General features: G+C 37.2%; 1 protein-coding gene across 4 annotated transcripts; it reads right to left on the bottom strand.

Annotated features, from left to right (window-relative positions):
* Positions 1-180: 180 nt before the first annotated feature.
* On the bottom strand, positions 181-24,140 carry VPS36 (vacuolar protein sorting 36 homolog). 4 transcript variants are annotated; one of them, XR_011601123.1, is made up of 15 exons: positions 23,997-24,116; positions 21,772-21,840; positions 17,279-17,349; positions 16,612-16,726; positions 15,748-15,837; positions 14,103-14,189; positions 12,130-12,162; positions 11,576-11,653; positions 10,750-10,884; positions 7,938-8,003; positions 6,712-6,776; positions 4,507-4,591; positions 3,239-3,359; positions 1,897-1,973; positions 1,787-1,798 (listed from the first exon to the last, which is right to left on the bottom strand). XR_011601123.1 is itself a non-coding variant. In XM_070955933.1 (14 exons), the coding sequence occupies exons 1-14, from the start codon at positions 24,090-24,092 to the stop codon at positions 1,705-1,707; spliced, it is 1,161 nt and encodes a 386-aa protein (XP_070812034.1). In that variant the 5' UTR covers positions 24,093-24,140; the 3' UTR covers positions 181-1,704. The 4 variants fall into 4 exon arrangements, 3 of the variants coding, with proteins under 3 accessions (XP_070812034.1, XP_070812039.1, XP_070812047.1); XM_070955933.1 differs by lacking the exon at positions 3,239-3,359 and having other exon boundaries at positions 181-1,798; positions 23,997-24,140; XM_070955938.1 differs by lacking the exons at positions 3,239-3,359; positions 23,997-24,116 and adding an exon at positions 23,764-23,926 and having other exon boundaries at positions 181-1,798.
* Between the last annotated feature and the right edge of the window lie 242 nt (positions 24,141-24,382).

The raw sequence follows: 24,382 nt of genomic DNA, 5'->3' as shown, positions 1-24,382 counted from the left end.
AAGGAAAGGGAGGGAGGGTGGTCTACTTCTTTACATATTCTCTTGAAAAGAAAAATGTCAAGAACAAAGGCACTGATTCTGTTTGCAAATTAAAACGTGAACAATTAACAAACTTAATGTACTTTTCTCAGTTATGGACAACCAATCTCCAAATGAGCCCACCTGGCTAAATTTTATTCAGAAGACTCCCTGACAAGCACACCATTTATAATATAAACACTGGTTGCTTTAAACAGATTTATTGAAATCGACAGAAACTGCTGCCAACTATAGTCACAGAAAAATACTGTGTGTTCCTTCTTAGCAGGAATGCCTCACATACACTTTAATATCTGAAAGTAGCAAAAAATTAGAAGTATAAAATCAGCTGTTATATTGCACAACAAAAATATAGTTTCATCAAATAATCAAAATGGGAGATGACAGCAACTTTTTAAAAGATTGCACTGGCAAAATGACTGTTATTCTCTAAGTTTTAAAATTTCAGTGAATTCAACTGAAAATACAAATATAGAGTTAGAAATGTAATGTAACAAAGTACAATCCTTGTATTTGTATTTTAGTTTACACATTTAAAATTAAATTGAATTTTATTATCAGAATAAATATTCAAATAATTTCTATGAATACGAATAGCCACACTGACAACTTTAATACCTTATTTTGGTATTAATGTATGTTTTAGACACTCTTGATGCTAAAACTCTATTGGCTATCCAAGTGTGAACTGTGCATCTGGTGGGGAAACAGAATAACAGGGCAATGAGATTGTTGGTATTTAATAGGATATAATCTTAGTAAAAAAATAACAGATAACTTGTGAAACCAAAGTTCTCTTCTTGTTTCATATAAAAACTGATACAGTATCAGCAAACTTTTCCAAGATAAAGAATGATTAAATCTTTCATCTTTATTTTTTAATATAAAGATGAAACATAAAACACTGTCTGGCTTAGAAGGATCCATGGCAAATGTCCTTCACAGCTATGCCAAAGAAAAGACAAAAATAGAAACTTTGTAGAATCAACAATCAAAGAATGGAAGGAAGGAAATTTGAGTTCACAGGCTCCTTGTCTTAACATTCAGCATGAAGCCATACATAAAAAAGTTTTTTGATCCATTCTTTCTTTGAAAATAATTACAAGCAAATGTAGATAAGGAAGTTTTGTTCCTAAAATATGGACATTTCTAAAATAATTACATTTTTAACATTATTTTGCATTAAACTGCTCTAGAAATATTATTTTCCTCCTGTTAATATTTTATTGGTTTCAAGTTGCAGATGCAAATCCATGGCAAAAGATGGAATAGGGAGACTTCATTTAACAAATAGATTGCTTGTTGATTTGTCTAGCCTTGCAAATAGCCCACAGTTAACCTCCCCTCCATGTTTTTTTAAAATCAGTTCACTTTCTTCCTTCCTTCTTGAAAAAAAAAGTCATTAAATGTCAATAAATGACATTCGTGGCCAATTTGCTCTCAAGACCTGAAATAGCTGCAGTTTCATGATATCTATAAGCTTTTAGGAGTGTTATTTTCTTTCTACACATAACTAATCAATTCTTCCCTGCCTGGTAAATTACTGGTACATCATTACAATTTAGCAAAACCATGATATAAATGTATATATCTCTTGACATTCTTTTCTTCAGACTGCATCTAGCAAACATATTTAAATAAGAGAAAAATAAAGAAAATGAATAATCAGCTTTGGGTAAGAAATAAATTTGGATAGAATCGCAAGCCTTCTACAGAATCGTCTCTGCAAAGCTGACCCATCTTTTCAGCTAACAGCAACCTGCAAAAAAGAGTAAAATATTTTTGAATTATAATCAATTAATTCATCAATTATAATTTCTTCTGTCATTAAAATCAGAATATGTGGAGGGGTTTTACCTTTCTTTGGCTAAAAGCACGGACATTCCTACAAGCTTTGCAAACTCTTCAGCGGTAAGAGATCCCTTCTCAGAAACCTAAGAGGGAAGAAAAGGTTCAGAGCTGAATAAATATTCTGTACGTCACAATGCTTTGCTACCAGCTTATCGGGTTTTTTCATATGTCTGTTGTATAGTGAATATCTATTTTTCTACTATCCTTGATTCATCAGCTTTACCATTCTGAGCAACTGTTAAACTTCCACACATTTTTTCATGCAAACTTTATATCAAGAGTTCCCCAAAATTAACCTGGCAGTTCTGTAACTGTCTACTAGGAATAACCACCCCTGGTTTTAGAGATATAAGACACTATCATGTTATGTCTGTACCCTTAAGCCTTAGATGACTGGTGGGGAATCAGTCAATCAATCCAAAAGCTAGTTTCCCCTAACCCAAGCCCTAGAAGCGGTTGATAAAATGAGGAGTGAAGCAATGAGAACTCCCATAATCGAGTGGTCCTTCTGAAGACTGCATGCTTCTGTTGGCCACAGTGATACTAGCACATGTTTACAAAGACAAGAATGACTCTTGCACTTGAGTATGTAATTGCAATAATGAATAATACTGAAACTGAATACTGAAATACATGAGCCATGGTGGCGCAGTGGTTAGAACGCAGTACTGCAGGCTACTTCTGCTGATCACCAGCTGCCAGCAGTTTGGCAGATCAAACCTCACCAGGCTGAAGGTTGACTCAGCTTTACATCCTTCTGAGATGGGTAAAATGAGGACCCAGATTGCTGGGGGCAATAGGCTGACTCTAAACCATTTAGAGAGGGCTATAAAGCACTATGAAGCGGTATATAAGACTAAGTGCTATGCTAAGCTGGCTTTGTAAACATTCCCACCAGGAGACATATGGATTCCACCTCTGAATGATTAAGGCTCACAAGTCATTAATGGCTTGCTTAGCAAAATTTAGTATGATATGCAAACACAGGACTCTAGTTCCATCTACCCCCCCCCCCCCCATGGAAACATCATAATCTGATAAGTTTTAATAACAGGTTAATAAGTTTATTATTCATTGTGTTACCTAGCTTGCTCTGGGCAAAGTCAGAATATTGCTTGCCACACGTCATGCTAAACATGTTTAATCAAGCTAATACATTATCAGCCACCCATCTTCTTCCAGGTGGATTCGACTCTGAATAACAACATGACCTGCAAACTGGCCTGTTCTATGGAACTAGAGCGATAAAACTAAGAGGAAGAGCATGTTGTGGATTAAGGAAACGTGGAACATTTTTTAAGCTTATATGTTGGGCTTTCCCCATATATAAGTTGTCTGTGGGATTTACATGAGAAACACAATCCTTGTCCGGCCTTGACAAATCCTGAGAGTTCTGAGAAAACAATTCTCTCTTGTCCTCTTCCCCAAGAATGTGGTGAGTCAATGTGATAATCCCATATCAGAAGTATCTATGGGGAGGGAAAGGGCTCTGATTGAAAAGATCAGAATTGCAATGTTCTGATGCAAGCATTGCCTCTTTTCTGTACAGATAGTCCTCGATTTACAACAGTTCATTTAGTGACTGTTTGAAGTTACAACGGCACTGAAAAAAGTGACTTGTAACCATTTTTCACACTTGTGACCATTGCAGTATCCCCATGGTCACGTGGTCAAAATTCAGATGCTTGGCAATTGACTCATATTTATGACAGTTGCAAGCTCCTGGGGTCATGTGATCACCAATTGTGACCTGACAGGCAAAAAGTCAATGGGGAAGCCAGATTCACTCAACAACTATGTTACTAAGTTAAGAACTGTGGTGATTCACTTAACAACTATGGCAAGAAAAGTCATAAAATGCGGCCAAATTCATTTAACAAATGTCTCACTTAGCAACAGAAACGTTGGGTTCAATTGTGGTCGTAAGTCGAAGACTACATGTATGTCATGCAATGCAACGTGAGCACCCAAAAGAAATACAATTTGTGGAACAAAGCAGTACTGTTTATCAGAGAGATCCTATGGACCCATATACAATCAAGTTGTTGGCAGAAGAAAGGGTAACAAAAGGGTAACAAATTTGATAAATATCTAGCTTATCTTCAATACATGTGAAACGACCCTTTTTTCACATAAAGCTTATTCCAGAAACAGGAAACCTTTTGAAGCCAGGCCTGTGCCCCTAAACATTGGGTCAATTACCAGGCCTTTCCTGCTTTGCAATTTAATTTAACAAATTCATTTATTATTTTAAAAAGTAGGGCAAAACCAAAAACATCTAATGTTTTAAAATGGGGTTTAGAATGAATTTAGAAGTTTTCCAAACAAGTATTTCCATGATAAATGATCTAGGGTTAAAACACTGCCTGTATTTGCAGTATAAGAAACCTGTTTCAATAAAGATAGAAAATAATATATGCAGATAGAAAGGAATCTGTCAACATTAAAGCTAAATATACTGAGCCCAAACCAGATAGATGTCTTTTCTCCTGGCAGGTTTAAATGTGTGGATCTCTACGGATGTGTGCTTAACAAAAGATAAAAAGCACAAGGAAGAAGCCCATCTAGATGCCAGGCTAAGCAATAACAATATGACTCTTCCTTTAAAATACATACTGTCTCTAAAGCAGACGCCACCATTTCTTCTTCATTATGTGATAGGAGTTCAATCACCATAACACCACTGTCGAATATACGTAACCTAAATCCCAAAAAGAAAGAAAAACACAAATCTGAACTCTAATCTGTCACCAAAGAGTTGGATTACAACCAATATGATGTCCAAATGCTAATAGCACTAGCAGTAGCCCTTAGACTTATATAATGCTTCACAGTGCTTTACAGCCCTCTCCAAGCGGTTTACAGTGTAGAGTTGCCAACAATCTGGGTCCTCATTTTACCAACCTCAGAAGGATGGAAGGCTGAATCAACCTTGAACCCCGTCAGGATTGAACTGCTGGCAGTAAGCAGAGTTAGCCTACAATATTGCATTCTATAACCACTATGCCACCACAGCTCTAATATTCTGCCTTGGTATCCTCTACTTCCCCTTTGCGCTTAGAAGGACACAATGAAATAGAATACTTCCATATGAGGATTTAGAGGCAGGTCCTAGCAGTTCTGTGGCTTCAGTTACACAATAGGTTCAACCTGGAGACTGAATTAACTTGTCTTCTTGGTTTAAATAGAAGTGTAAACTGATTCCACATTAATACTATAAAAAAAATGATCACGTTGCATAAAGGCAGTGCTCAGGTTTGTGAGTGATCTTTATGAGCACATCTTAAAGTTAGTTTCTGCCCATATACTGATGCCTGCTGAGCTCCTTTCTTGCAAATGGGCAGTGCCCCTACTAGCTTTTTTTCTTTGCTCTGCTTTTTCTCATATCTCCATCACCCATGGTTTCCTCAAGTTCCTGTTTTCCTACCATGGGTTATTTTGTCTTGCTTTCTTTAGCCGTTTTAATTAGCCTTCCCCAAATTCCTCCTCCTTCCTCATTGTATGCAGCCTGCTTTGATCTAAGAACACTGAGGGTTTTTCCCAGAGCCCCTCCTCATCTACTAGGTCCTTCTTTGCAATTCCACACTTCCTCTTTCCTGTTCCTGTAATGTTGTTCTTTATTTATCCACCTTTCCAATGTCTTTTCCATACTGTGCATCCGTAGCATCTCCATGACTTGCACACTCTACTTGATTTACAAGCTCATGTGCAAGCATTTGTGTCAATCCAAATGTCACATAACTCTTTCCTCATGCATTTACATTGTTAATTGCCAAATTCTCTATTTTTTTTAAAAATAAAACCTATAAAACTATTCATTTTAAACAGATCTTGCATATAATTATTAGTCTATTAAATATTAAACTCTTAAACTGGAGGACTACAGTTCTATTTGGAAGGTTTTATATGTGTAAAATTTCCATTTGGAAGGTTTTATGTGTGTGTGTGTGTGTGTGTGTGTGTGTGTGTGTGTGTGTAAAATTTCTGTTTGGTAAGATAAATAGCTGTGTGTTTGGCAAAGGAATCAAATCAAATCTTTTTGTAGTGTTTTCATTCCATTAGTCTGGAACATAGTTGTCAACTTTTTAAAATAATCTTAATTCCTGTGCTTTTAAATAGCTCGACAAATAAATTTCTGTTAGCAAAGCTTTTTCTACATATAGTGATAACAATTTGGCATAATTTAATTGCATATGTCAGAGTACTATGAAAGACATTACAGGGCGGATGAAGAACTGAAAAGTTTAGTCCAGTATGATTTCTACACTCCATAAATACATGAGAAAGCAGCATGGCCAGCTTTATGAGAACAATATTGGACTATAATATGGGCATTTTCATATGATGAGAAAACTCCACACTTAGATTTGGGCTTTGCTTTTTGCCGCTCCCTAATTCTGAATCTTGTTTTTCTCCACATTGGTTTTATAAGTATCTGAAAAACACATCAAATAGGTTCTATGTGCACATGTGGAGATCCTGAACCAAGGGCAAGATATAAATCTAACAAACAAGTAAACAGAGCTGTGGTGGCGCAGTGGTTAGAATGCAGTATTGCAGGTTAATTCTGCCCACTGCCAGCAGCTCAATCCTGACCAGCTCAAGGTTGACTCAGCCTTACATCTATCCAAGGTAAGGACCCAGATTGTTGGGGGGCAATATGCTGACTCTGCAAACTGCTTAAAGAGGGCTGTAAAGCACTGTGAAGTGGTGTAAAAGTCTAAGTGCTATTGCTAAATACAAGGAAGGGAAAGGACTGAGCCCCATCCCACCCTTTGAAAGACTTCCCCTGCACCCCATTAGAATTTGAAGACTTCTTACCTTAGAGGTAACTTTAGCGATTCCAACATCTTACAAGCATTTACTAGATCTTCAGGGGAAAGCAACTAATGAGAAAACATACATAAATTTAATCTTATAATAATTATATATTTAGGATATCCCCACAAGGCTTTTGCATTCCTTTATGAGATTTAAAGAGCAATTAAGAGACAATGATTACAACTGAGTAATGTTGACATATATTATAAATTCAATTCTTTCTTTAAAAAAGTGAGTGTGACACTTAAAGAATGGGGAATAGCATACATTCAGACGGTGCATACTTGCTGAAGACATGCATATTTGTCTTTTTTGAATGCTTCACTGTCATTCTTTAACATGATATGTTGGATTACATAACCTACAGTCTCCAGTCTTTACTATCAGCTAGCTGTGATAATAGGCATCAAAAACTGATGCAGTTGGCCAGCACCAAATTGAGGAAGCCTGTCCTCCCTTGACACCATGTCACTGAGCCTCTGGAAAGAACAATGGCGGGCAAAATTTGCCACCATCTACTTCTTTCTTTCAAACGTGCTAGCCTCAAAATGCACAATAGCTGGAATCCATCTCTCCTCCTGCGCATCTGGCAATTTCACAGCAAGATGCTGGCAATGGAACATCCCTTGGGTTTCCCATTAGCTGATTTGTAGCAGAAAGCCTTGCAGATATTCTGGTTTCAACTAAATTTCTGTGAGATGTTTACATCTCCTAACCAAGTTTATGCACATCCTTTAGCTATTTTATTCTATCAACAGTCCCAGGCTCTCAAAGCAGCAGTTTATGTGTGTATAATGTGTGTGTACACACACACACACACACGTTAACAATCGGCTGACCCACCTTTTTCTGGCTTTCATTTTACAAAACTGAACTTTTTTTAACCATAGGATCCTCTTTGTACTTTAACAGTATAATGATATATATGTTTACCTGTTTCCTAATAATAATCCTAGTGAGTTCAATGGAATTTCATTTCAGGTAAATTTGAACAGAGTTGTATCCTTAAAAATGGCAATCTACACACTTGTTTACATTCTATTGATTTCTAATGCATTGCCAGATAACTTATCGTGCTAGGACAATCTTTATGCTTTTGACCAATAGCAAAACTAATGGTTAAGTTCCAGTATTTGCCATCAGCAATTACTCCAGAAAGGTTCCTTGGCATATTTAGTGAACCTCAATTAGTTTTGTTAAACTGCAGAAGACAATGCATTCCTTACCTCTAGGCCACGAGCACGATTCACCAGACAATAAACTTCTGTGAGGGACATTATTCCTCCCCGTTCCTATTGATTTAAGAACAGCTCTTAAAACACAAATTCTGCTATCCCAAAGCAAATCTGGCAATCTGACAATATCAATATTTCCAGAGAGAGGACTGGAAAATTAAAAATGGTGCTGAAGTTATAACCCGAACAGATGTAGCTTCACAGTAGCAACATTTCTGGTGCCAAAACCAACAGGTGCAGGACAGTGGTACAGAGGACACCAGTACCAGAACATTCAACAGAGGCATAAATGTGTCAAGTCCTTCCAGTCATTTTTTGCCAGTGGTACTTAACGTTGCCAAAAATATACCTCAAATCAACAGTCTCCTTCTATCACCAGTAGAGATATGAAAGACTGATAGTGATAAGAATCCTTTTTCTAAGACTTAACTTTTAACAAAATACTAGACAACCTGCGACTCCCTGGGTCACCTTTTCAGAGGTATTTCCTTATCAGATTTCTCAATGCTTCCAAAATTGTGAGAGCTTCTAATGTACTTTCTTCACTGGAAAAGCTGGGATACATTCACAGGTACCTGCCTTGAAAATAGCCCATGTTGAATAGTATAGCACAGTCAAACATTAGCACAGGAAATGTTTTATGACATTTTGAATTATGCCATAAAATGTTTTATGGTAATTTTTATGTCATAAAATGTTCATAAAATTTGCAAAATTTCAATTTTATGGGAATCATAGATTCTGGACTTTGGACACATCTGCAAGTTAACTCATTTGAGGTAACTTTGGCTCAAAACATTTTGCCCTATGATCCATCATTTCACCCAGTTAAAGATTATAGGAATCGAAAGTTTTAGTAATACACACACACACACACACACACACAAAGAAACATGATATATATTTATTCTGAAATGCCTCTGAATTGAATTTTCGCAGAACTTGTATTACTTTATTTGCCATTCATTCAAATATCTCTCCTCTTAGCATGCCTGGATGTGAATAACCACATTGGTGTCTTGCAATCATCTTTCAAAATGTCTCCTTTATTCTATGACATCCAAATATAACATTTATGCTACAATAGATTTTAATGAGTGTTTCTATACTGGAGACAAATTCCTTGTGTGTTGCATCACAGTTGGCCAAATAAAGTTCAGTTCAGTTCAGTTCAGTGCAATTCAATTCAATATTCTGTATGATGTTCAAGTTGGAAGAAATCCCTCATGGATACTTTTGGTCTTCTCTTTAAGCAACATCCAAACTATCAAACTGTTTATTTTTTTACTGAGTTTTAGCTTTTACCTGCCTGGTTTTACATGTCTTTTATTCTACTCTTTGTGCTATTGCAGGGGTGTCAAACTCAAGGCCCAGGGGCTAGATCCAAGCTCCCATTTTTGCTGGCAGAGGGTTGCAGGAGGCCGTGACAGCCGAAAACGGGAGCTCAGGAGCCCGTTTTCGCTGGCAGAGCACTTGGGCCATCATAGGTGCCCCCAACACAAGTAATGTTGAGCTGGCCATGCCCATCCCAGCCTCTGAGGGTCAAATACAACCCTGATGCAGCCTTCAATGAAATCGAGTTTGACACCCTTATGCTATTGTATGAGTGATTTTACTTGGATTTTTTTTTTCTCTGTAAGGTAGACCTTGCTTTGTGAATGCCTTCGGCAGTGATTGAAGTTAAGATGGTGATGATGAAGTAACTTTGTGTTCCATGTCTGCATTTACAATCTTTAAAGTGTCATGCTCAGTGATTTGCTTGTCTTTACAGTAAGTCACCTTGCTGTCCTGGGCCTGACCCTGTTTTTTTCTCCCCACTCCCACACCCTCATAGAATGGAGAAAATTCCTAAATAAGAAATCTTTTTTGGAGCTGTTTTTCAGTGCAGAGCTTTTATCTACAGCGCTTCCCCCCAAAGTGCTCACCCCAAGTTAAAAAGCTCAGCTCTGTGATCATAATTAGCTGGCTTGCAGATGTTGCTTGAAACTGAAAGGATTTTAATTATTTTCACACCTTGGTTTCTTTTTGCCTCCTAAATGGCTCAGGGTTGGGAGCCAGGAGCGCCATCAGGCAAACAGTTGGTCCTAGCATATTCCTTTTCCATTGTGTGGTTGCTTCCTATCTTGTAATCCCTTTCCCTCAAATGAATGTAAATAAAACATTAATTCTCTTCTTGTTGATTATTCCAGCATTGGGATGAGCATCCCAAAGGACGCAGGAGTGGGGAAAAAGGAGAGCTTTTTTTTTTTTGTTGATTATTCCAGCATTGGGATGAGCATCCCAAAGGACGCAGGAGAGAAAAAGGAAAATTGGAAGCACCGTCACAGTCAAGTGGTGTTCCACTTAATGACCATATCACTTAGTGACCAAGTTGTTAATCTCAATTGTGGCTAAATGAGGACTATGTATATTTTAATGGATTCATTTATAAACAGTTCTGATTTCATAAGGCAGTATCCTTACCTTATTAGGTAAGCTATTAATTTTTTTCCCTATTATGAGAAAGGAAAACAGAATTATAGTAGAGGAACTGAGATCTGTAGATTCAGGATGATGTATGGATGATGTATAAAATAAAGACTCTCTTGGAATCAAATATGTTAACTTTTTTTGACAACAGTTCAGTAGTGATTTTCCAAGATTTCCTTTTTCAAATTCTGTATCTAGACTACAACCTCAGGATTTCCTGTTATCTGATCCACGTGCTAAGTAGATTTGACTTCCTTGACCTTTTAAGTCACAATGTGCTGGTATATAAGGCTGCACATAAAAAAAAAAAATAGAAGACAGTTAAGTACTTTACCTCTAAAGGTGCCTGTAAAATTCCAGCTAATTGTTTTGCCAGTTGCATATGGTAATGAGTGCCAGATCCATAGGTTTCCCGGGTAACTGGATTGGCAATGCCCATGCTCAACAAATAGGATTTAAATCTTATTGTCTAAAAAAATGACAAATTAAAATTGAGAATATCAGATTCTTTATCAAACAGTAATTAATTAAAATAGACTACGTGAACTTGGAAGATCCTAATACAAACACAAAAAGAGGGAAAATTCAAAACAAAAGAATGATATCCCCATACGGAAGAACAATGGAAGGAAGGAAGGAAGGAAGGAAGGAAGGAAGGAAGGAAGGAAGGAAGGAAGGAAGTTAAAGAAATGTTCCTCAGCCTGACATGGTCATGATGTACACCTGGCATATTTGAAAAAAATGTAGCAGGATCCCATCATTCTTTTGTCGCTTACTTTCTGATAAATAGATTTGAGGAAGCTTGCTAATCTACACAGTGGATTGGTAGATTTTCCATGAGAAGCTTCCCTTAATGATATGGGAGTCTCTGTTTTGTGTTTATTAAGGTTGGGATGGTGGAAAAGAGATTTGAAGTCAAGGGTAAGATAAAGTATAAAAATGGAATGTTGATAAGTCCCCACTTGTAATATCATGCAACCATATTATGGACCATATGGCACTCCACTAAATTGGCTATATTTACGTAACACTAATCTTGTTTACTTTGTTAACATTTGTTTACCAATATTGACTGAACAAAATCATAGTTTATTGAAAAAGGAGCTGTTTTACAACTTAGAATGATGAAGGAATCATAATTTAGCAGAATATTAGCTGACCTCATCTTCAGTGATGTCACCCTGCTTTTCTCTGATCTTGCTAGCAATTGATTTGGACAATTCCACCATTTCCTTTGCCTATAAGACACAAAATAAACCACAAAATCATGATGGGGCACAATCTTGCTCCTTTATTTTGAGATCAGTCTTCATGGAACAAGCTTGAGTTGCTGAACTGTTCAGCCGGTCAAAGCTAGGAAAGAGAGTTCTTGGATTAGGTTTGGCTAGCATTTCCCTTCCTTCACAATCCAGTTAGGTATTATTGGAGTCAATTGCTCACTGTATAGACAAATATCTACCATCTAGACATACTGTCAATAATGTTTCACTTTAATATGATAATAACTTCACAAGTAATCATTAAACTATGACGATTCAAATAATCCAGTTTATTTGTAGTGTGTGCATGTATTTATATATATAGAATGATACAAGTTATACTTCTATATAGCCAAGTCCCAGAACCTTCCTCCCCTATTTGAGTCTGTTGAATAAAATTAGTTTCTCCAGTCCCCAATTAATCAGCATGTTTACTACTAAAGTGGAGGTATTACCTTTTCCATCAGCTTGCTGAGGTCTTCAAAAGCCTGAAATAATAAACTGATTTAGTAATACATAATTTCTTCATATTGCAATAATATGCAATTGTATCACACCTGTAACTTCACCATTAACTTTCCTCCCAAATTAAAAAAAACTAAAAAACAATTGGTTGCCATTTTTGGAGTTCAAGTATCAGTAATTTTAATACATAAATAATTATATACATACTTCTGCTTTGTAATCTAAATGGATTTATTCTGACTAGAAAAGCATATTAGAGACTTAGCTTTAAAAAGCCTCCTATCTTCTAGCAATTCATTTTCAACATAGTTTGAAAGTAAATACCGTTTTCCCCAAAATAAGACATCCCCTGATAATAAGCCCAATTGGGCTTTTGAGCGCATGGCAATAAGGCCAAGGGCTTATTTCAGGGTTCAAAAAAATATAAGACAGGGTCTTATTTTTGGGAAAACACGGGTAGTTACTCTAAACCGGAATATTCTCATCTGACCTGTAATTATATATACCATAATTTTACAAGCTGAAAATAAATTAACAGTAGGAAAACCTGGAAGAATTTAATAGGGCATGGTGCTATGTAGGTTTTTTTTACATATATATATTTGCAAAACTCACCATTCTAATTAAAATGGCATATTTAGCCTTGCTCTCAACAGCATAAACAAATTTCTTACCCAACATTAATAAAAAAAAAATCTAGATCAACAGACAGTGTGTTTTAAATAATCCTTCTACCAAATGATTCAGGCTTTAGTACAAAGAAAAATGTATACACACCTGAAAGGAACTTCCTGAGACAACTAATGGAATCACTTTAAAAAAATTAACAATAACTAGCAGATGCAGGAAGTCTATTCTAAAATTCAGGGCATTAGTTTTAAAATTGAATGATCTGAAATTAGCATTACTTCACAATGGTTTCCCTCAGCTAACATCTATTCCTTGTATCCTCCAATAAACAGAGGAAGAAAGAGACAGCAGAGTTACATGTGGCTCATGGTCATACGAAAAATGCAATATTGGTATATTTTTGTAAATCTGCTAAAAGAGCCTCCTTTGTGCTGTTAGTTCACAAGCTGAACAGTAGTGAGGAGATGACTGTTTCTTGTAAAGATTTGTAGAAAATTAATCAGAGAGAGAGACACACACATGACTAGAGCTTCAGGATGCTTAACTTAATTCAACTCGGCATCTACCAGCTTCAGAAAGCCTTTGGTCTGCCTTCATCTCTGTATGGCCATGAAATGAATTTCAATTGTATTTGCTTTCATTTTATCACCTGAATCAGAAACATGTAGTTTAATATAAAAGTCAGTGTCAAAACCTATTATTAAAAGTTGGCTTATATTAGAAATGAGCAGGGTATGTGCTGAACCAGGATCCTCAATTCAGACAAAAGAAGAGACTATGGTTTAACAAAAGCAACAATAAACAGCTCCCCCTCTTGAATGAGCAAGTGTGAGCAAGAGGCTAGTTGTGGTTTTTGTTTATGTCTTCAGCCATAGTTTGGCCTACACCTAAAGGGAACATCTGCATTTTAACTGAATAAAGAACATAATCCACGCTGAACAAAACATGTACATAATCCTGAATCATGACTAGAAATATATCCAATAATAAAGTAACAATTTCCAGTGACAACCATTCTCCGCAAAAGATTTATTCTCCCCAAATTGAACATCCAAAAATAAGATAACCAAAAGTACAGAAGAAAAAAGAGAATAAAGTTACAAAAAATACAAATTAAAAAACAGAAAAAGCTTTTCACAATAGGAAATCCTCAGGTTTATTTCCGTTCCTTTTGCCTGCCCCAAATAGTGATAGCCCTTGGTTTTCCTAACCTTGACAAAACATTTGGTATTGGAAAAGGTCCCCTGTTCCAAAACATAAATGCAATTTGGTGCCTTAAAATCGTAAACTAGAAATGAGTACAGTCATACTAGTTCTGAAGAAAATTACTTGCCTCAGAAATATTTTTATCCATCTCTTTTCTTCTTTCTTCTAATTTCCTCTCAATGCCAACAATTCCTGCAGCTCTTATTCTTCCACTCTGAATAACATATGATAAACCAATTATGATTGAAAAGCAATGCAAGGAAAAATGCAACAAACATTGATAGCTGCATTTACATGCAGTATTACACAGTGACCGTCTTTTGTGTCCAACTAAAACCATGTTTGAAGAAGACAGGAAAACACATACATTTTTTTGCTGACAGGTAAGTACATAATATTGACAGTTTCCTAGTTTGTTTTGCCTTCTTTCTGCCTTCTTTGTCTTATATCTGTGAACTAGGTAGGGTTCAAAAAGATAACCACACATAGGAAAAGAAAATGCTTACAACATCAGTAGTATTAGAGAAAATAAACCAAGGTTGCTACATGATTTGTTATTTATAAATAAATAAATAAATAAATAAATAATTAAAGCAATACAATTATTTTTGCCATAGAGCAAAACATGGTTTCTTTTCACATTCTGAGGTGAGTTGGGCTGAGAGAGAAGGATTGGCCCAAAGTCACGTAGCTTGCTTTGATGGCTAAGGCGGCACTTGAGCTCATGGTCCCTTGCTTTCTAGCTTGATGCCTTAACCACTAGACCAGGGCTGTCAAACTCCTGGCCCATGGGCCGGATGCGTCACGCACTGGCCATGCCCATGCCCGGTTTAGCGAAGGGGGGGGGGGAGAAATCATGATACATCATGTGACGCCGCTGTGACATGAGTTTGACACCTCTGCATTAGATCATACTGGGTCTTTGAGCAATATATGAACAGAGTGAATGTGCACAGAGCAGGGACTTGTCACCTCCCATTCATTATCCAATGCAGATTAGATGTCTTTCTTTTAGTTTTCAATTAATGTCAAAAGGGGTTAATTGCAATTGTATATTATTGATATAAACTGTATAAACTATATTTTAAAGTTCGAAAAATCATTGTTACGAAAAAACACAAATTGTTGTGTTCAGAGATAAAGCTAAATTCCAGGTAGTTAAAAAGGGAAGCAATATTTCCCTGTTCCCTTGTGGCTGTGCTAGAGAAAGAGAGAGGAATTGATGAGATTAAGGCTCATGTAGCTACATGTGAAATCTTGATTTAACAGAAGACTTGGGGAAAATGGATATCTATCATTCATGATAGTTTGTTAAATTATAATGATTATCAGAGTGATTCCATTATGCAAATTTGTAAAATGACAGAAACACAATGGACATTTGTCTGTTGCATTCAAAGTCTGCTAAACCAAGTTTCACTGTAATCATTATTCACTATCCAAATAAAGACAGGATATCACTGATTTCCTAAAATCTTTCTCAGGATACCAACTATATTGGTATTTTAAATTTATTATATTTTTCCTTTTACCTAATAACAAAAGGTATCAACCATGTAATGTGTCTCTTTATGAAATAAAGACCCAATTATATCTTTTATATTATTTTGAAAGAGGTTCACTTGCAACTATTATTGTATTAATCCAATATACTTGCTTGACAACACATCACATCCTAGGCTCCCAGGCAGCCTCTTCCTCTTTGATGTTTTCTCTATCATGTGTTAAATATCAATCTTACTTAGAAATGAGATATCCAACTGCATACATACCTGTGAAGCCCTGTCAACATCTATGGTTTGAGAAGCTGGCATGTTCTCCCATCTGCGCTGAGACATTTCTTCCGTAAGCCTCCTGAAGAACTAGGTATGTGGCAATAATTTCCAAAAGTGAGCAATTACAAAAATGCATTGAAACTAACATTTCAGTATTTTGGATATGCTGCAAATAAATAAAAGTTGCTTCCTTAAAACCTAAACTAGGTAATAATGTGAAATGTAATGTACCGTGTTTTCCCGAAAATAAGACCTTGATAATAAGCCCTCCCCTAAAATATTTAAACGCAGGCGCAGCCGATCCCCACCATTTCTTCTGGTTAGGGTTAGGGAGACAGAGCTGGAAATCAGGTAAGATGGCAAGAGGAGCCCCGGCTTGCTCCACGCACCCCAAAATAATAAGACCTCCTTGATAATAAGGCTAAGCGCTTATTTCGGGGTTCAAAAAAATATAAGACAGGGTCTTATTTTCGGTGAAACCCAGTATCACTCATCGCTGAAAGAATCCAAAAGTACTTCAGTCCATTTTGATCCAAACACAGAAAAATGTATAATAATGTATTATAAGAATTCACCATTATTCAATTGCAAAACTCAGCTTTACTCAGAACAGCTTACATCCTGTGACAATGCTCTAAACACCATCAAACATCAACATCTGCCTAACCCAGCACCTTGGAAAAAACTTGATAGGTGGATAAAAATGTTAAATCCAGTCTGAACATCTGGCTTACTGTGCAACAAACCATAATCATCATCATCTTGGTATTCTGTATAATAAATTCCCTTATCTCTCTTTTAACCACACTAAAAATTATTCCTGTTATTTTTATACAACAGTCATTTAGAAAGCATACCTACCTCAATCTGACCATGTTCTTTGAAAGAAAGCTTGATATACGAGTATTTACTAGTCTGGAATGGGCCAGGATCCTTATTGGAACCTACTGGATGAAGATGTACTACTATTTTGGCACTAAAGATATATATAAAAAAAAAAGGAGAAAAGGAGAAAATGTATTTTTTGTTATTAAAGAATAAATTCCTAAAACCAAAAAGCAATTTTTAAAATTTTTCATTCAGATTACCTTTCATTTAAAACAGGTCAAAAAGTAAGTGGGGGAACAGAAAGTTTCCATAACCTTTAAATCATTTTGTGTTTTTAATCATCAGTTAAAAATTCTACACTTTGAATATATTTACTGGAACATTTGGGACAGATACATTGTTCTTGGTCAAAATAAGGCACAAATAAACCTTTGAAAGCCAAGACCTGCCAATCAAAATTTCCAATTATCAGATGGCATAGAGTGTAAAATTCCTGCAAGAAAGTTGCAGGAAAGTTGATAGGGGGAAAATATTTAATTTACATCCTGTCTTGAGTTCAAAGGTCAAGGTGGCATATCCTTTCCACTTTTCCCTACAATATCCCTGTTCTGGAAAAAAATGACTGAATAGCAAAAGAAAATACAGCAATGGCCAATAAATCTTAAATGCCCTTTGAAGATTTTTGTTGATGATATTTTACCTTTTTCCTATCCCCGCTGCTTGCTCTTCAATGAAGATAATTTGGGAAAGGGGAACAGCCATACAGCATTCCTGCAATAAGACACAAGGGGTAAAGCGAAGACATATTTGGTGGAACACAGTATTTATTCTAATAAACTGTAAATAGCTAATATTGTTCCCACAACAGGGTCTGTCATCAAATAAACATTAAATTACATGGTATCGTTATGCAAAAATATTAATCAATAGCATAGAACTAATATCCAGTAAAATCTTATTATTTTTTTGCTTGGCACTTTTAAAAAAAGCTTATAAGATAGAACCCATTTGTCAACCCAAAGAACATCTGCAAGCTCTATCTTCCTATTTTCTTCTATGTTGCCTGAGAAATAGGGGTGCGTGGACCTCAGCAGATCTAGAAAGCAACGTACTGGGAAAAACATACTCTAGCAGATTCCTCCTCTTTTCATCTGATGCTTTGTGACACTGGTGATAGCTACTCAGTATCAATACTGACAAATATTTTACAGGTAGCCCTTGACTTACAACAGTTCATTTAGTGATCGTTCAAAGTTACAACGGCACTGAGAAAAGGGACTTATGCTGTTTTTCATACTTATGATTGTTGCAGCACTCCCATGGTCATGTGATCGAAATTCAGACACTTGGCAACTGACTCGTATTTATGATGGTTGAAGTGTCCCACAGTCACATGATCCCATTTTGCGACCTTTTGACAAGCAAAGTCAATAGGTGCGCCAGATTCACTTAACAACCGTTTGGCTAATTTAATAACAACTGCAGTGATTCACTTAACAACAGTGGCAAAAAAGGATGTAAAATGGGACAAAATTCACTTAAATGTTTCACTTAGCAACAGAAATGTTGTGCTCAATTGTGGTCATAATTCGAGGACTACCTGTACTTTTAGACATCATGAAATGTTCTTTACATATTAAAGGGTGATCTTAAAAGCACAGTGAAGATATAAATGTAGTAAATATGTAATCCGTTAACTGCAGTTTGGAAGGCCCTTCAATAACTAAATTACAAGAAAATATGAACTTATTGTTGCTTTCACCTGCTGCAATGCAGAGTAAGACCCAGTGAATTCATTGGGCTTACAACTGAGTAGTCCTGAATAAGATGGAAGTGCAAATTATATGGCAAACATCTGGGATATAACAAGATCACCAATTTCACAGTTTTTATGGCGATTAAACTTTTCAATACTTCAATAGCATACATAGAAGAAAAAAAATGGATTTCTGATTTCCATTTATCCATTTGTTGAAGAAGACAATAAGCAGCAATACATTTATAAGCCACAATGGCACAGTGGTTAGAGTGCAGTACTGCAGGCTACTTCTGCTGATCACTGACTGCCAGCAGTTTGGCAGATCAAATCTCACCAGGCTCAAGGTTGACTCAGCCTTCCGTCCTTCCAAGGTCGGTAAAATGAGGACCCAGACTGTTGGGGGCAATATGCTGACTCTGTAAACCGCTTAGAGAGGGTTGTAAAGCACTATGAAGTGGTATATAAGTTTAAGTGCTATTGCTATTTATAAATGTAATCACTATCCAATAACATGGAAAGGAGAATAGAAGCTTAAATAATAGAGGAGCACATGCTGACTGGACTAGAGCATAGGAGAGAATAATCAAGATTATGAACAAATCCTGAAACCATCCAGTCATATATCACAATGATGTATCACACCAATTTGTTTTGTAAGAATTCTCTGTTCGATAGAGATAAGGAGCTATAATCCTAAAAGGTAACAGCTTCCTTAAACCAGGTTGGTATTAACAACGTTCTAATAATGGGAAATCTTCTTTGTGGATTGTTCTCTTTTGGACATTCAAAAAATAAACTGAGATTCCTTTACCAGATTTCTTTGGAAGGTAGTGCTATTATTTGATAACTTTAATAATAAAAAGCAACAGGTTGCTTTTAATAAGTAACTCTTACTAATTATTTATTATTATTATTTATTCAATTTATATACCGCCCTTCTCCTATTGGACTCAGGGCGGTGCACAGCCAAGGATAAAAAACATACCAATACAAAATTTAAAATCAATTAAAAGAATTATACAACTTTGGCCCACAATTTAAAACAATCCAATTAAAACCGAATTTACACTTAAAAAGCTAAAAAGCTAAAAAGAGCTAAAAAAGAGCTAAAAGGGGGGGGGAATTGATCACAGGACTTTTTGGACACAGCTATTGGTAGTACAGGGGTTTAAGGTTTAAGGCACCCTGTTATTAAGCTTATTAAGACCAGCTGCCTGCAATTACTGCAGGGTTCGAATCTCGCCAAGGCTCAAGGTTGACTCAGCCTTCCATCCTTTCTAAGGTAGGTGAAATGAGGACCCAGTTGTGGGGGCAATAAGCTGACTTTGTATAAATATACAAAAGGATGAAGGCTATTGCTGAGCACATTGTAAGCCGCCCTGAGTCTTCGGAGAAGGGCGGCATATAAATCAAATTAAAAAAAAAAAAAACAGCTTAGACTGAAAGTTCTTAGAATATAAATTACAAAGTTTACAGTATTATATACATTATTAATATAGTTTTGAAATGTTCATTGAATTCTCCATAATAAGGCTAAGCAGGTCAAATAACTAAAATGGTTAGGCATATACTTATTTTTGTACTCAAATTCAGTTTACAACTGCATGCAGGTACTCGGAAGAAGGTTTGAAAGGATTTGCTTCCCAGTAAACATAGGAAATAGAATCCAAAGTTACTCATGCAGATTCTATTCACTCAGCACATTTTAAAAATTAATTGTTAGATAAATGTCCTCCCTTTCATTCAAGAGCTCAAGGTAGGGAGCATGGTGGCTCATGAGGTTAGGACGCTGGGCTGATTAGTAAACTCACGTTCGAGACCTGATTGCTGCTGCATGGTGGGGTGAGCTCTCATCATTCGCACCAGCTCCTGCCCACTTAGCAGTTCGAAATCGATTAATCACAAGTAGATAGGTACCACTTCGGTGGGCACATTAATGGAGACATGAAAGGAGCCCCCAATCAGGAGTTCCCAGGCAACAATCATGTCACCAGCTAATCTTTTCCACCCGGAAGCACCTTAGGCACTTTGAATACAAGTGCAAAGAGCTCAAGGTGGTATATAGAGGACTCCCTCTTCCCATGTTTTCTCACAGCAGCAACTCTTTGTGGTAGGAGAGATGAACTGGCTCAAAAACATTCTGTTTGCGGATGGAGCTTCTGGAGCTGAGGATGGTCTCCCAATACTAGTTCAATCACACACCAACTCTTTATTATTTTACCATTTTTCCTCCTGAAATCCCTCCATTTCATCATCTACTGTAGTGGGTTGAGGGACCCTCCCTAGCCAACGGTGAGAATACACAGGAACTGTAAGAAAGGAATTATTCCCCTTCATTCCATAAACAGAAAGCAATTCACAGAAATAAATGACTTATGTCACAGAAGTTATACAATAATATGGCTTCTCCAAATTTTGCATTTTCAAATTTTGCATGGAATTACTGAGCTAACAATCCTTAGCAATATTAATCTATACCAGTGATTGCGAACCTTTTTGGCATTGAGTGCCCAAACTGGAATGTGCGTGCATGCGCGTGTATGTATGCGAGCCGGAGCGCCGGAAACCCGAAGACCAGATGGCCAGTGAGCATGCTGGCTGGTCTTCAAGTTTCTGGCATGTGTATGCTTGCCGGCCAGCTGGTCTTTGCATGCGCTGCAGCACCAGAAACCCAAAGACCAGTTGACCAGCAGGCACATGCCTGTTTCTTGGGCTGTTTTCCGGGCTGCTTCTTGCCCAAAAAATGATCCCAAAACAGCCTGAAAACGCCCAGAAAAAGCCCAGAAATGGCCTGGAAAAGGGCCTGTTTTTTGGCCATTTTCGGGCCATTTTCCAGCACTCCAGTGCCTGCAAGAGCAGCTGGCCGGAAACCAGAAGAGCAGCTGGCAATGGCGTGTATGCCCACAGAGAGGGCTGTGCATGCCATCTCTGACACGCGTGCCATAGATTTGCCATCACGGATCTATAAAATCTTCTTGGGGATAAGCAGATATGACTTTTGGAGGCTTTTGTTATCCTTTAGTACTTGAGCTAGGAGGGACCTAACTCTCCTCCCAATGGCTTCTGTACCTACCAAGCAATTGAAGCAGAGTCTCCCAATAGAATCTGATGTAAACCAATAGTATTGATCTTTTGGGGAATGGCTGGCCATAGGCTGGTTTTTCTTTGCTAAAAATGTTTTTGGTTTTCTGGTCCCAATCCCTCAGAGAAGAGCTTGCATGTAGGATAACCCACAGCTATTTTGAGAACTTGTTGAATGGTCCAAATAAATAACACTCATTAATTTCTGAGCTTTCTTTGCTTGCCATAAAACTTCTAAAAATAACAAACTGTAAAATATGAAGTTGAACAGAGAGACTTATTTTGGCCATACAATTATCAGACTTTATCATATATTACAGGAAAATTACATATGCCAGAATAAAACTACTTACATGATTTTTCTGATCTCTCCAGATCAATCTGTGTGTACTAAGGAGTAATACTCCAGTTTCAAACTTCAACTAGAGAAAAAAAATGAGTAGATTTTAAGATATTCAGAACCTTTGCTTCCCTTAATATGCTATCTTTTGTAGAATCATACATGTTGTGTTAGGAAAATATTTTGTGAACATGTTGTGTTTGGTTAATAAAATTTTCAAAATTAGACTGCAGAAAGGGAGAAGAAATTACATTCCTTCTAATTTAATGATGTGCATCCATTTCCATAGGAAAAACAATAAAGTGCAAGATGACGAATTTAAAAAAAAAGTCAAAAGAAAATGTCATGCAGGAATTCAAGATGTAAAGAACTAACAACAAATGATGGCTGAGACTTTGTGTTTTGTAGCAGACTTATGCAAAAGAAATATTTTCTTGTCACCAAATCTAAGTCATTTTAATAAACATATGTTTTCCTCAAGGTATTTTCCTAACTAGCTCTATCTACCTATCTAAGGGACTCCCTTAGTCAAAAATATAATAGTTCACACTAGCCTGTTTTATGATTCCTTTATTTTCATGAACTAAACCAAGCATTGCTAAAGTGAAAGCTTAATCTGAGAACATATGAATCTCTTCTAAGGATGCCCATCACCAAGGCACCATAGACATGTACAGAAAAGAAGTCTAAAACTCTGAACAATACTTGCTACAAACAATAAAATTTTTACTTCCTTTTTAAGACATGGTCACCATTGACATTAAGGAAAAAAATTAAGCAACAGATTTGAAGATACCGCTACTGGATTGATTCACATATTGTGAGAAGCAATGTTCTGTTTGATTATGATTTATTAATAAACCACAATTTTATGTTCACAGACCATCGTTTCCAAAATATAGTAGTTGGGTTCATAGAAGACAAAGTGAAGGAGAAAATGTTTCTTTTGAACAGAATGTTTTAATATCATGTATTATCCAAGAACAAAGTTATATGACTCTTGTTTCAAAACTATTAATTCTACCCATGAAAAATTGGTAGGTAAGCTGAGTATTGAAAGTTTCTCAACCAAGCATTTTATCTTTAAGGGTTTGGATTTTTCTCCCTTTTTGCTGGTAAACGGTGAAGGGATCTATGAAAAACACATGAGAAATTACAATTACAGACTCCATAACAGATTACAAACAGGAATCTTAACTAGGCTGCAGAAAGAACAATTGCAACCAGCCTGCCTTCCAGAGACGACCTGTATGCTGGGTAGATCAGAAAGAAGGCTGAGAAGGTATCTACAGACCCTTCATAACCTGGACATAAACTCTTTCAAATCCTCCCCTTGGGAGGCACTATAGGGCATTGCATGCCCAAACAACTAGACACAGGGACAGTTTCTTCTTTTGTGTTTTCACTCTGATGAACCCCTAATTCTTGGTGTTGTAATATGTAGTATGGCTGCAATATTATTTATCTTTCATCTTCTTTACTACCCCGTCTTATTGGTATTATGATTATGATTCTATTGTTTTGTATGTACACTCTGAGTTCTGCACCAGAGACAAACTCCTTGTATGTCTAATTACACCTGGCCAAATAAAGTAATCAGTTCAGTTCAAATAGGAAACAACAGCAATTGCCCTGTAAGAATGAATTTGGGGACGTTTACATTCCCATATTTTAACACTGTAATTTTATTATGTTTTGACTATATTTGTACACCGTTTTAGATGTTTATGCCCAAGAGATGGACTGTAATATTGAAGAAACAACTTCACATATGATCCGAGAGGCAACACAGCAGGGCAAAGAAGATGCACAAAATTCCTAACAGATTAGGCACTATACAGCTTTCCTTAGAGACTGCATAAATATATAAACATGGGACTACTGACATTAGTGCAAAAGGGCATGGAGAAATCGATTTCAATACAATTGCCACTTTTGAGTAACGAATAAAGAAGGCAAAGCTAATTAAACAAAAGGAAAAGGACATTCGAGGAACCGGATCTACCATACGCATGATTCGCTGGGGCCTGAAATCCGGGATGGAAGTGGATTCCTGTTTAGGCGACTCCCCGTCTCTCAGTAGCGCACCCGCGGCTTTCTCGGGTCGAAGAACGACCTGGTGGGCTCCTCAATCCCCATTCCCCACTTTGCGAGCTGCCTTTAGGAGAGGCCGGGGCCCCTCCGCCCTCCCCGCCGGCTTCCCTCCCTCCTGGCGCAGCTTCCACTAGCCGCCCTGACCTTTTCCTCCCCATCGTACAGGCGGACCCCGCGCTGCTGCGTGACGAGGTTCTCGTGGATCTCCAAGAGGCCAGTAGCCCAGGCGAAGCGATCCATGGAACCTCCGCCGCGCACGAACGCTTCCCTTTCCCGGCAATACAGACGGCTCGCCCCGCCCATGGCGCCTCCCCTTTGGGTGAGTTCTCGTGGTGACGAGAATGACGTCAGATGCCATCACCGGAGGCAGACCTTATAGGCGTCACTTAACAGAACAGAATAACAAGAGTTGGAAGGGGCCTTGGAGGTCTTCTAGGCCAGCCCTCTGCTCTGACAGGAAACCCTATATGCCATTTCAGATACATGGTTGTCCAATCTCTTCTTAAAAACCTCCAGTGTTGGAGCGTTCA

Source organism: Pituophis catenifer, unplaced genomic scaffold, assembly GCF_029215685.1.
Source record: "Pituophis catenifer annectens isolate HBS135680 unplaced genomic scaffold, rPitCat1.0.hap2 SCAF_1, whole genome shotgun sequence".
Classification (NCBI taxonomy): domain Eukaryota; kingdom Metazoa; phylum Chordata; class Lepidosauria; order Squamata; family Colubridae; genus Pituophis; species Pituophis catenifer.
This window is presented reverse-complemented; position numbering and strand designations above follow the sequence as displayed.